At 41.6% G+C, this 14,360-nt stretch overlaps 1 protein-coding gene across 1 annotated transcript; it reads left to right on the plus strand.

Moving 5' to 3' along the window:
* Positions 1–301: 301 nt before the first annotated feature.
* On the plus strand, positions 302–1,915 carry LOC109402879 (uncharacterized). Its single transcript, XM_019675607.3, has one exon. The coding sequence runs from the start codon at positions 920–922 to the stop codon at positions 1,802–1,804; it is 885 nt and encodes a 294-aa protein (XP_019531152.3). The 5' UTR covers positions 302–919; the 3' UTR covers positions 1,805–1,915.
* The last annotated feature ends 12,445 nt before the right edge of the window (positions 1,916–14,360 follow it).

Below are 14,360 nucleotides of genomic sequence, written 5' to 3' on the forward strand. Positions count from 1 at the left end.
ATTTTATTTCGATTTTCAGGGGAGCTGTAATGAGCAATGCACAATTTGTACAGGGATTTCAGTAGGGCTGCGTCGAGCATATTCAAATTTATGAGGATTTTTATGAAACTCTCAGGGACGACACGGAAAGATTTTTTAAATAACATTAATGTAATAACAACAATAACATTAAATCCAAACATTGTTTATTACCGGTAATCTTCTAGGTATGCTTCCAGGAAATAGTCAAGGTTTATTTCACAATCTCTAAGCACATAGTTCGGGAGAATGATCAATTCAACATATAAATGTATAACGAATTAGTTATGAAATTTAATGGTACAGTCGGAGCGGGGTAAACCATTGATGATTGCAGCTTTTTCTGGACCATGACTTCAACTGATGATGCGCCTTCGCATTTCACGATTCGCAGTGTTATCAACCGTCAGCAAGGTACACAAATTCTTGTAAGACATATGCATTATATGCGTGTCAGAAATCAGGCGTACAGATTCAAAAAGCAATATTTAGCTTGCTTCTACCACAACGGGCTAGAATCATGAGAAATGCTTACCGGAAAACATGATTCCATGATTCCGCTTCATGGGCGTACCAAAAATAATAACACTTTGCACACCGGGAAGCAAATCACGCTACCAGAGAATGGTGGTGCTGAACAACAATGCGTTTTTTTACCTTAGCTGTCTGGGCTACCTAATAAAGATATGGGTAGAGATTTTCATGAAACTAGTCAAATGTAGGTACACTTGGTGGGGTACCTGTTATCTTCAGGTAAATATTTGTTATGATCGCATCGACTATAAAAGCCGAACAGATCCAACGAATTGGCACCAAAGCTATTAAAGTGTTTGAACTAAGTGAATCGAAGAGTAAGCCAAGAGCTCATTAGTCAACATACATCGAAGTAATCGAAATAGTCATGGATTCTGGAAGTTCACATCGTGCTCGCAGATCTCGGACAGCGGAAGTTTGCCGTTTGTGCCTTAAGAAGCGATACCTTGTCGACATCGAAGGCAATCAGTACCTTTGTATGCAGCTAAAGGAGTGTTTTTCACATCTATCGCCGGACGATAGTGAACTTCCGAGGTTTGTGTGTGGCGAATGTTACCAACTGGTGGAGATAACGTACCAATTCATCATCAGGACTCGTCGCACAGAAGTTCTTATACGATCATATGTACACATGGGAGGAGATTTCCCTAATCAAGAGGCACTGGAAGCAGAATACCGTCGGCGTCCGAAACGATCAGCATCACCGGAGAAGGATAGTCAGCAGGAGAAACCAGCATCGAAGAAGAGGCGGTCTTCCGAAGAGTCATCGAAGTCCACGGAGCGAAGGTCATCGAAGAGTAAGAAAGACAACGAGCGGAATTCATCGAAGCACAGGGAAGAAAAGGGAAAGGATTCGTCGAAGCACAGGGATGGAAGTAAGCGAGAATCGAGGAAGCATAAGGAGGAGAAGGATTCATCAGGACACAAGCATAAATCAAATCGCTCATCATCGTCTTCGAAGCGTAAAGAGAAGGAAGACTACACCAAGAAGGACAGCATGCTACCTACTAAAGCAATGACGGAGGCTGAATTGAAACGATATTATAATTCGGATGAATATTTGTTTGGTGGAGCAGTGGATTTGGAACCTGTGAAGGCCCAAAACGACCGTATTGAAGAAATCCAACCCCAAAAGGATGCGGCTACACGTTTGGAATCTGTTGCTAGTAATTTGAAAGGAATTTCATTGAAAATGTCATACGAAGAAATGGCGAATGTTTTGACAGCTCTTCAGACTATTGAAAGCAGTTAAAAAGTAAGTATGTGAAAGCTATGGATATACAATAAATATTTGAAAATGAAATAACTTCTTTATTTTTTCAAATTTCCCTGGTTGTTCGTCATCTTTCGCTGGTTTAACTTCGCTTTGGTTTTGAAAAATATGATTGGTTGGGAGATCCTTGAAGATTTTTTTAAAATAAAAAATAGAGAGTTTGTTTAGGTATTTCAGTGGATACAGCGGTACGAAATGATGGAGGGTAAGCAAATTGTTTTTCAGAGATGATGTGGAAGGACTTTTTGGATTTAATAACATTAAATCCCAACATTGTTTAATAAAGACTGGGAATCTTCTAAGTATGCTTCCACGTTTGAAGATGTCTTTCTTCATCGCTAAATTCGTTGTTCGGAATAATGTTAAATGTAACACATGAATAAGTAATCTATAATACAGCCAGGTTTTTTATTACGCGGGGGATACGTACCGCGTAAAAATAAAACTCAGTTCAAAATTCAAAAAACCGCGTAAAAAAAGTCTCACCATTTCTCGACGAATCATGCAAAAATAAGACGATGATTTTTTTTTTGTATGGAGTTTTCATTTACGCGGCCGCGTAAATGAAAACCGCGTAAAAAAAGACCTGACTGTATAATCTATTTGTGGTAGAAGAATGTATGTACCTTGCCTTGATTTCTTTGCGCAGATATAAATTGTAAACACAAATTAATAAAAAAAAATAATAAGCTAAACAAAGCATGACATCTGACCAAGAACTTTGTTGCATTTGAGTAGACACTTTACAGGTAGCCATCTAGCAAGTAAGTACTTACACAGTGTATCAAACAATTATCCGTACAGCAATTTTTTGGTCAAAATAATTTTTCATTCAAATGTTTATAACTTTTTTATACGTCAATCAAAAACGCTGAAACTTTGACCAATCATAAACCATATATTGCTGCTCCATTGGTAAAATTTTGAGCGAGATCGAATAAGTTTTCTGAAAGTTATAGAACTTTTAATAAAACTTTTAGGATTTTTGAACACATTTTTAAAACATTATATCTCAATATGTAGTCGATGAAACTTTTTCAATTTTTTTTTGTGTTACAGCTTATACATAAGGCTTTCATATGCAGCTTCCTTTGGATTTTATATTCACTACAAAAACTATTTAAAATCTGTATATATTCAGAGTATTATTTGGAAATTTATCATATTTTGATCAATAAAAGCGCCAAGTGTTTTCAACTTTTTTAAACTCTCTGAATGTAATATTTTTATACAGGACCTACTAAACAACATATAAAGAGTAGGTCCTATGCATTTTTCTTTCAGTCAATGCACTTTTATAGGTAGAAAACGTTTGGCAGATTTTATGTTCAAAATATGGTAATTTTTTAAATACCGTCAACTACATAAGCAAATTTTTCACATTTTTTGTAATGAATATAATACCTCTAACGAAGCTGCATATGCAAGCCTTAAGTATAAGCTGTAACACAAAAAAGATTGAAAAAGATTCATCGACTACATATTGAGATATAATGTTTTAAAAATGTGTTCAAAAATCTTATAAGTTTTACTAGAAGTTCTATAACTTTCAGAAAGCTTATTCGATCTCGCTCAATATAGAGCAGTAATATATGATTCATGATTGGTCAAAATTTCAGCGGTCAGTTCGCGTTGAGCATCCGAAGCAATCGGTCACTCAGCCTTTCCGTACCTTTACTTAGAAGTATTTTTTTCGTTGCATACCACTTTCAGTAGCGCTACGCCATCCGGATCTAGCGCTGCGCCCTCCGGCTGCACGAATTACGAGGTGTGACGTGATCGCGAGTGTTACGCGTAACCCGTGTGACGTTTTTCTCAACACACCCGAACTTTCTTGATACCAGGGTATCAGGAGCAGGTAGAAATATTCCACCTTCTCAAGTACCTCGCGTCTCCACCGGCGCGAATCAGGCGAATAGACTTCAAGTGAGTGAAGTGACGAACCCGATCATTTGAAAATATTGTAAACCGTGCGCCTCCATTGAACCAAGTGATATTTAAGTGAAGTTGGTTTTTCAATTTACGTGCTACCAAAAGTGTTCCCCTCCCAATCCTTCCCCTTCCGGCCGCAACCGGGGTAGATAGCAGGTGACTGCTATCATTTTCTGCGGTTCAGCTAGCAGTGCAACTGCACTCATGTTAAATCTGTTTTGACCCCAGCTCTTCCATGGCCTTCGCCAATGTAGACGACCCAGGGGGGTCGTACGGCAGAAGCTTTCCAAGTTTCATGGATCCTAGGAACGAGTTCGGAGCTGTTACCACACTGCTCTGAACAGGCAAAGATGGACGCAATCTACCCAAGTAGCACTTGCAACTAAAATAGAAATATATATCATTTTAAACAAGTTGTAATTAAGTTTGATCATAACAATGAGTTAGTATCAAGTTATAATGTTGTTTCGAATGTTTTGCACCTTGCATCTAACATTAAAAATTGACGAAACAAGTTTAATACTGATTAAAAACACTTTACATAAGTGAACTCAGTTATGACAAGTTTATAACAACGTTTGAAACCAAAACAAATGCTGCAAGGTATGCGAGAAACATTACTAGTAACTGAGTAGACTCGCTCCCTGCTGCAAAAAATATTTTCATTATGATTTTCAATCGAATATTGGCACAATTTTAAGTTTGGAAGCACTAATAAATTCTACAAAAAACTACTATTTAGCATAAAAATTTTCACAAACCATTTCAAAATGTAAGCTAACCATCAATCAGAATCGTTTACACAAGTGTTGCAACCACCGCACGCAATCTGAGCAGTAGCACACATCCCCCGTCTCACCGGCAATACGGAATTAGGTAGCTACATTTATTTTGTCTCCCGCGGAGGATGCCAAATGCGTCGGTTCCCCATCACGATTATTCGAAGGGATTCTAAAGTGCGGGTTCGAAGGTGAGCAGCTGGAAGTTGGGGGTTCCAAACGGTGCTGATGTAGGTGGGGTGTTTGGAACAGGACAAACTTTCTTGCAGCATCCACTTGGTGGCACTCCGCGGTCTTCTGAGTTCACTGATTCGAATTTCGTCATCATAATTATCGCCATACTTAGCTGCGGCCACTGATGGATAGGTCTTTATCCGCTGCGCTAGATCACGATGGTCACAACCAAGCACTGAAATCTCACAAACCGAACCAAACTACGGTAACAAACAAACGAAAACAGCTGATTGTCGTAAACGCGTTCCACTCGAAACTAGTTAAAAACAAAACATGAAGGTTTAACAGGAATATAGCACAGTGGGCGAAACCGTATTCAAAATCGAATCAATTTGCAGAAAATTAAATCAACTTATGATCCACTGCACGAAATCAATTTTTCGGTGAGAGTAAGCAGGCCAGCATAAATTCGTGCAGGCCATTGCATTGTTTACAAAAAATAGTTATTTAACGAATATTGTCAAATTCCTTAGATAGTCAGCACCGAGCGACATTTTAGTAGAAAAAGTAGAGTTCACATTTGTGCACGAGTTTTGTGTCAGGACCCTTAGATTGCATTGTTGTTCACAAAATAATGCATAATCATAAGGATACTTTTAGCAATAATCACCAAGGAAGTGATATTCCATCTGTAATGTTTCCAGCGTGAGAGCGCTAGTTTTACATATCTATTCATATGTATCTTCATCTTCTTGGCATAACGTCTCTACTGGGACAGAGCCTGCTTTTCAGCTTGAGTGAGTTATCGAATTTGAACCGGTTTGTTTTGACCTGTAAATTCTCTCCCAAACCATTTAGGCAAAATACATAAAGAAATTCAGAGTTTTTAAAATCCGCTTAAACTTATAAAATGAGTCGAACTCTTGTTAGATTTCAATTTAAGCAAATGAATAAATTTTAATTTGAATAGAATAAAAATCGTCATGATTGGGCTGTAAAATATATTTGCATATGAAAAGCAGTTTATGCGGAAGTTGTTGTTAAGACGCTAAGTTATTTTGATTTGATGAGCACGCTTTGCCCACTGTGCAGAAGAAAGACAATCTCAAAGCAATATGGCGCAAATTTTCACAAAAAAAATATCCATTTTATGACTCAATATGCCGATGTTTGAAGAGCGCGTGAAAAATACAGCACCAGAATAAACTTTTGAACGATAAACTTGGAGTCGCATACAATTTCATATTATGGTTCCATGCTAAGTTTAAAATCTCTGCTCACATAAACAGAATATTCTTGAATGAATCCAATTGAAACGCAGATATGGAAGATACATTCTGTGACCAATTCAACTACTAACTCTGATTGACAGCTGATCAGGAGTCGAGTTAGTCACCATCAATTAAATGTTTTTTCTAAGTTATAATAAAGTCTCGTGCCAAAAGGAAATATGACTTCATTATGTTTTATATAGGCTCCACCTCTTGCGCTTTTTTCGTTACAAAACAGTTGTAAGTCGGATGAACAGTACAAATAGGATAACATTGATATTGGTTGTAAATCAATTTGTGGAAGTTAATTACGATCATTTGTGTTGCTTGGGTACCGATCGAGCCTTTCATCATCGCCAAAACCATTGAAGATGCTGCAGGACCAATCGAAGACGCGAGAAGTGAAGACAAAGGAAATCGTTACGTTTTGCGAACCCGAAAAGCTCATCAGGTGGAAAAGCTGTTGAAAATTACCCGACTGATCGACGGCACGGACGTTGAGATTAAGTTACACCCAAGGTTGAATGTGAGCCGGTGCGTAATATCGACGTTCGATCTCATCCACAAGAGTGAAGCAGAAATTGCAACTGGACTAGAACACCAAGGAGTCATCGCAGTCCGTAGGATTTTGAGGAGTAACAAGGAGAACACTCCCGCGCTTATCTTGACTTTCAACAAGCCAGTTTACCCAGAAGTTGTTAAAGTTGGGCTCACCCGAGTCACAACAAAACCGTATTATCCAAATCCTCTACTGTGCTTCAAATGCTTCGATTATGGTCACCCCCGAAAAAACTGCACTAATCCTCCGCGGTGCTACAATTGCTCTCAGGGTCATGAAGCAAGAGAAGTATGCGAGGACGAACCGTTTTGCCTAAACTGTGAAGGCGGACATAGACCAAGCAGTCGTCAATGCGGAATCTACAAAAAGGAATTAGAAGTGATTCGCACAAAAATTGATTCCAATCTTTCATATGCCGAAGCCAGAAAAAGAGTAGAATCAGGAAACGGTAGCTATGCACATGCTGCAGCGCAACCTCGTCTAGATCAAGCCAGATTCAATGCACTCTCTTCGCAACTGCAAGAGATGCAGAATAAGGTTGTGCAGCTGGAACAGCAACTGAAACAGAAGCAGTCAGTAGAGGAGAAACTTGACCAACTAATTGAGCAGAACAGGCAAAAAGAAGCAAGAAACAGCGAACTTTTGGAGCTTCTCCGCGTACGTGAAGCAAAAATTGCGAAATTGGAAACACAAGTCCAAAACATGACGTCCTCCTTCGAATGTGCACGCAGCGAACCAACAGAATCAGTCAACAGCGAATCCGAGCAAGATGGAAACAAAAAGAAAGGAAAACGATCAAAACACCAAAAACAACAGCAGAAAAGCACAGGAATGTCCCCTCCACCAGCCAAAAAATCATCGAACACATCTAGAAGTCCATATATGACCAGACGTACGACTAGCCTATCTTCAGTTGAATCAGTTGGTAAAGCAGACGTTGGAAAAGAACAAACGCTTCAATTTCGTGATCCACCCCCTGATGGACCCACGCAGTAACCACACTACAACGTCATCGCGCACTTCAAACAACTCCAACAATACAATTCAACACCACCACAACTCAAGCACCCGGTTTGGGGCGTGGGAAAGTGTAGTACCACCCGCACTTCTATCAGAAGCGCAGCAGGCAGGGGAAACCATCCGGGACGCTGTACCCCAACCCGTTGAAGGTAGACCCACCTCTGCGGCCGGCGAACTGCCGCACCAGCAAAGGTCAAAACAATGCACACACTCAATCACCTCTTCCCTGTTCGGTAATTTATTTTACGGTTCTTGAACCGTAAAACGGCAAAAATACTGAGTTTTCAGCTTTCAACACTGAATTTTGCTGATGATCAGTAAACGATTTCACTTTTACCTGAGTACGGTAATTGTTAGTACTGAACACACCGTAAAACTGAGACTTTACCGGTCATAAACAGTGCAACGGAAAAACTCAGTAAAAATAAGTACCGAATTATCGGCTAAAGCTAACTTTTAATGAACTGCCAGTAAATACAAAACGTCAACAAAAAAAAGGCGCGGTCGTCAACGTCAATCGAGAACATTGAATCAACCAGCATCGGAGTCATCGTCGGAAATATGTGGGTTTAGCCTCCTGCGGGAAACAGTTTTTGTTTTTATTAAAATTAGGCGCCTTGGTCAGCTGCTAAAGGTAGGTTTTCCTTTGGAATAGTTCGACGAGACTATTGATCTAGTTAGGAGGAGAATGAAAAGCTGACCAAGGCGCTTAAAAAAACACTCAAAGTGGGAAGGGTCCTGCAGGAAAGTGCTTGAACCACAAATCAGCGTTGTTCCGATAATATGGTATACTCTAGCAATGCTAAACAAAATTTAAAAAATGAAAATTTCTGGAAAACCGGGTTCCGCTTTAACAACTGAAAAACTCAGCAATTCAAAAGTAAACAAACGCTTTACCGAAAAAGACAGTAACAATTTTGGCGCGAACATTTTTATTTTGACAGATCAGAAATTTTTCTCATTACTGAGTTTTCGGTAGCAACAGAAAATTACTGAGTTTTCTCTGCTGTTCAAAAACCCAGTAAAATTTTACCGAGTTCGGTAATTAAATCTGAGTGTGCAGAAATAATCACCTCCCTTTCATCCTCCCATCTCATAATGTCGATCCTATCCCGTACCCAGCCATAACACACCCCAATACCAGTGAACTAGCCGTAAAACAAACCGCTTACTGTGAACCAACAATTCAAAACGTTAAACCAACACGAAGAACTCTACCGATACAACTCGAGCCAATCATCGGCCCTATCATCGAATCAGAAATAGAAGGTGTAGCTTCTTGCAGTTTCGGAGTGGGGTCCGTAAACCTCAGGCAATCTCCCGCACTAGCCCTGACCATAGACGACCACATTCCTATGGCGGCAGCTGGTGCGGGAACCTTGCCACCCCAGGCAAGTATACTTAACTATCCGCCAAAAGAACAAATTATTTTCGCCACGCCGTCCTCATCCTCAGAACACATCCAGACGCCGCATCTTGAAATCTCGGTCGATCACCCACGTATTCAAACCATCAACATCGATCAAGAACGAGAACGCTACACGTTACATAATATCGGAGAGGGGTCCGTAAACCCCAGGCAATCTCCCGTACTGGCCCTGACCATAGACGACCCCATTCCTACGGCGGCAGCCGGTACGGGAACCTTGCCACACCAGGCAAGTATTCTCAACCCGCTATCAAGAGATCAAGTTATTTCCGTTTCATCGCCTTCCTGTACAGCAAATACTCGGACGTCGGTACAGCAAAGTTCCGCCGACAGTATTGGAAGCCCAAACAAAAGACCCGATCCAATCGCCTGCCCTATCGCTCCAACATCATCGACTCCAAATGATCCCATTTGTTCAGAAATAGAAGGTGTAGCTTCTGGCAGTTCCGGAGCGGGGTCCGTAAACCCCAGGCAATCTCCCGCACTAGCCCTGACCATAGACGACCCCATTCCTATGGCGGCAGCTGGTGCGGGGACCTTGCTACCCCAGGCAAGTATATTCAACTACCCACTAAGAGACCCAAATACTTCCGATCCGCCGTACTCTTCCTCAGCAAACATCGATAGGCCGCATCAAGTGAGCTCGGCCGGCGAAACATGCATCCCCACCACCAATATCGATCCAGGAGCAAACGGCATAGCGTTTTGTAATATCGGAGTGGGGTCCGCAAACCCCAGGCAATCTCCCGCATCGGCCCTGACCATAGATGACCCCATTCCTATGGCGGCAGCTAGTGCGGGGACCTTGCCGCCCCAGGCAAGTACCAATAATATTCAACAAAGAGAACGAGTACTGTTCCCAGCTTCAGAAGAGCATCATCAGTCCGTACTACAGAGCATTGAAGAGCTATCAACTACTCCCACCGACGACACTCACGACGCCAGCGAAACCTTCGCTCTGCAGTGGAATGTCCGCAGTGTATGGCAAAACTACCCAGAGTTCCGCAAAATAGTTGACGAACGACTTCCGTTAGTCATCTGCATGCAGGAGATGATGACGAGAAGAACTGATCACCTCGTTAGCAACAACTATTCATGGTCCATTTGTAACCGACCTGAAAGCCTTGGTAATGGCATTGCCGGTCTCGGGATTCGTAAGGACGTACCTTACCAAACCATCGAGAACACTTCTGGTTTACACGCTAGTATAGCCAGGATCGGAAAACCATGGAACATTACGGTTGTATCAATCTGTGTACCACACAACCTTAACAATCAGGAACTGATCGGTAAGTTGAACCATCTCTTACTAACACTTGAGCCACCATTCTTGTTCTGTGGGGACTTCAATGCGGCTCATGAAGTCTGGGGCAGCAAAAAATCAAACTACAGAGGTGGGCTACTGTTGGAGTGGGCTGTAGACAACGATCTCCTTGTGCTGAACGATGAGTCTCCGACTCATTACCACAATGCAACGGGTTCCTTTACTGCTATTGATGTGTCTTTTGCTTCCAACTCGCTGGCATCTAAACTGTTGTGGCACTGTGAAGATGACCTACATGGGAGTGATCAATTCCCCATCCATATTAAAACCCAGAATCCACACACCAAACCTGTTATGAGGAAACGTTGGCTTTATAAAGATGCTGACTGGGAAACATTTGAGCAGCTTGTGTCTCAAAAAATTCCAGCCGGAACAAACCCCGATATTAATCATATCACTAAAGGCATACTTGAAGCGGTATTAGAATCGATACCCAGAACCAAAGGCGTACAGGGGAGGAAAAACCAAATTTGGTGGAATCAAAAAGTTGCAGAAGTGATAAAAAAGCGAAGAAAAGCCCTGAGGAGACTACGTAAAATGCACGACGAGGATCCAGCAAAAGAAGAAGCGAAGCTGCAATTCAACATCGCGAAAAGTGAAGCTAGAAGAGAAGTAGAAGAGGCCAAAGCCAAATCCTGGGATAACTTCCAGGAGATATTTACGAGCAACTCATCAACATCGGAGCTGTTGCAAAACTTTAACTGCTTAAGCGGTAAAAAGCGATCTAAGGAACTCGGCCTAATCATCGATGGGAAGCACTGCACTATCCCAGCAGAAATTTCAGACCGATTTGCTGAAATATTTGCTGCAAACTCTGCAACAGCCAGTTATCCAGAAGAATTTCTAAGGAAAAAGCAGCGATGCGAAGGAACAACAATTGAACTGGATGATAACGAAGAATCTCCGATCAACGATGATTTTACCATCCAGGAACTATTCCGTGCCCTAGACAGTACAAAAGGAACATCAGTAGGGCCTGACGAGATAGGCTACCCTATGTTGAAGCACCTCCCTTTTCACTGCAAAGTGAACCTATTAGGAGCATTTAACCGAATATGGTCCAGTGGCGAAATTCGTGAGAGCTGGAAGGAAAGCGTCGTTATACCAATCCCTAAACCAGGTGGAAATGCGAACTGTATCGATAATTTTAGACCAATTTCTCTTACGAGTTGCATCTCTAAGACATTTGAAAGGATGGTCAACCACCGGCTTATTTCCCACCTGGAAGATCAAGGTAGTCTACACCATAGGCAATTTGCATTTCGAAGAGGGAAAGGCACCAGTAATCTTTTCGTTGAGATAGGTGACATTATAACGGAGGCTGCCAGGAAAGGTGAACATTGTGAAATAGTTACACTCGATCTTAAAAAAGCATACGACAGGGTTTGGCATTGGAATCTCATCAAGTAAGTGGTAGAACACAAAATGGGAAGTAGAATGAACAGATTTATAACCAACTTTTTGCAACATCGTACGTTCAGAGTGAGCTTCGCAGGACACACATCGAAATCAACCTTCCAGGAGAACGGTGTCCCACAAGGATCTGTATTATCGGTTAGCCTTTTTCTTATTGCCATGAATTCCCTCTTTTCGATTACTCCAAGAAATGTGCAAATATTTCTGTATGCGGATGATATCACCATCATTGCCACCGGAAAGCGAGTAGGTTTTCTGCGACGAAGGCTTCAGAAAGCTGTGATAGCGGTAGAAAAGTGGGCCAACAGCATTGGTTTTCAGATGTCTCCCACTAAATCAAACACCATGCATTGCTGTAAATTGCCACGTCACAAGAACTGGCACTTAGAAGGAGGAAAAATTGAACTGTACGAAGAAGAGATTCCCAGGGTAAAATCAGCGAGATTGGGCGTTATATTCGACAGAAAATGTAAATTCAACCTTCATACAAAGCAAACCAAAGAGGACTGCAGAAGCCGACTCAACTTTCTTAAAGCCATATCGAGGAAAGCAGACAGGAAAACCCTCATCAACATCGGCAAAGCTACAGTAGCATCGAAGCTTCTTTATGGAATCGAAATCCTAAGGAAAGAGAATGTTGAAGCTCTAACCCCGATCTACAACGAAATAATGAGGATAGCATCAGGAGCGCTACGGACCAGTCCGGTTCTGCCTCTTTTCGTAGAATCTGGGTGCTTACCCTTCCACCTACAAGTAGCAATAACGTTGATTACAAAAGGCTGCTCCATACTCGAAAAGTCATCTGGAAACACCAACGGACTGTGGATAAAAGCAAGATCTACTTTTCAACAACTTACTGGCGAATCTCTGCCACTACTGCGCAACAGAGTGTCAGCGCATGACATGCCATGGAACAAAAAAGTGCCAACCATAGACTGGACAATCAAATCCAAAATAAGAGCCGGACAGATGCCTCAAGTAGCAGCGGGTACTTTCCGAGAACATGTGCAACAGACCTACCATCAGCACCACCTATGGTACACAGACGGTTCATTAGCAGATGGAAAAGTTGGCTTTGGCATAATTGGTCCAAATGTTAGGAAAGAAGGCGGTCTTCCGCACCAATGCTCAGTGTTTTCGGCAGAAGCAGCAGCTCTAGCATATGCAACTCGGTTAGTGGAAGGACCATCCGTTATATTCAGCGATTCTGCCAGTTGTCTGATGGCACTGGAAGCTGGAAAATCAAGACATCCATACATACAAGCGTTAGGAAGAGAAGCGGAAGCAAAAGATGTTACATACTGCTGGATCCCGGGCCACTCGGGGATTTCCGGAAATGAGGAAGCTGATCAGGCAGCAAACCAAGGAAGACAACAGGAAAGAGTTACCCAGGTCGTTCCAGCAGCAGATATCGTAAGATGGAGCAAAACGGAAATATGGAAGGTATACCAACAAACATGGGACTCGACGGACAGAAGAACGACCAGAATAGTGAAATCGACGGTGACAAACCCAACAGAAGAGATCAAATCGTATTAACGCGCTTACGATTAGGACATACGTGGATTACCAAGCACCATTTGTTCGAGAAAAAACCAGCGGAAGTATGCGAGCCCTGCAGGAGAGTGAAAAACATTCACCATATTTTAGTTAGTTGTCCGCAGTACACTCCACAAAGACAGGAAGTGGATCTTGCTGATAACTTGAAAGAAATCTTGAAAAATGACCTAGAATCTGAAGCAAAAGTGATTAGCTATCTAAGAAAAATTGGAATGTATAAATTTATATGAAATTCTTTACCATTGTTAGAATGTAACAGCTTAGTTATGTAATAGGCAACAAATAATTAAGCATCAGGGACGAATGCCCCAGAGGTAAAGTCTCTCTAAACAAAAAAAAAATTCAGCGGTTTTGATTGACGTATAAAAAAGTTATAAACATTTGACAGAAAAAATATTTTGACAAAAAATTTACTGTACGGACAATTGTTTGATACACTGTATGTTGTGTGTTGCTTGGGCAAAAGCCTGTCCTTGAGAGAAATCAAAGAATAAAAATAGAAAGAATGCCCTCTCTTGCCTTTTTCTATGTAAACGTCAAGCGACAAGACAAGTGGCGCTCTCTAAGCGTATCAAGGTAGAAGCTCTCTGTAACAGTGTTCGTGATTTGTCATCAGAGAAGGTGGTGTGCGTATGTTTTGATATCCGAATACAGTCAGTAACGCACACTACCATATGAAGGTTGAACTTTCATCCGCAGATAGCGCTGCGGTAGTGTCCCCCGAACATAAGCGAAGTGGAATTCTTGATATTCTTATTCTGTAGCCCCCTCGGCTATGCTCAGTGGAAAGGGTGATCTACAGGGTCGGAAGGAGGGGAATCGATACAGCTCAACACACGTCACTCAATATTTCAATTTCCAGCAGGAACTCAAACTAAGAGCATATCCACCAGCATAACTTAGTTTGGTTAAACTCACTAGCCACGTCTTATGAGAAGAGAAAGCTCAAAGGCCAAACTGCGAAAACAATTCCGTTTAGACCACGAAGAGAGTGAGGCATGAAGACCCCTTTGTGGGTCCGGAGAAAAACGAACAAAAAGGAACTATAGTGACACTTTTAACATCCTGAAA

Source organism: Aedes albopictus, chromosome 3, assembly GCF_035046485.1.
Source record: "Aedes albopictus strain Foshan chromosome 3, AalbF5, whole genome shotgun sequence".
NCBI classification, from domain to species: domain Eukaryota; kingdom Metazoa; phylum Arthropoda; class Insecta; order Diptera; family Culicidae; genus Aedes; species Aedes albopictus.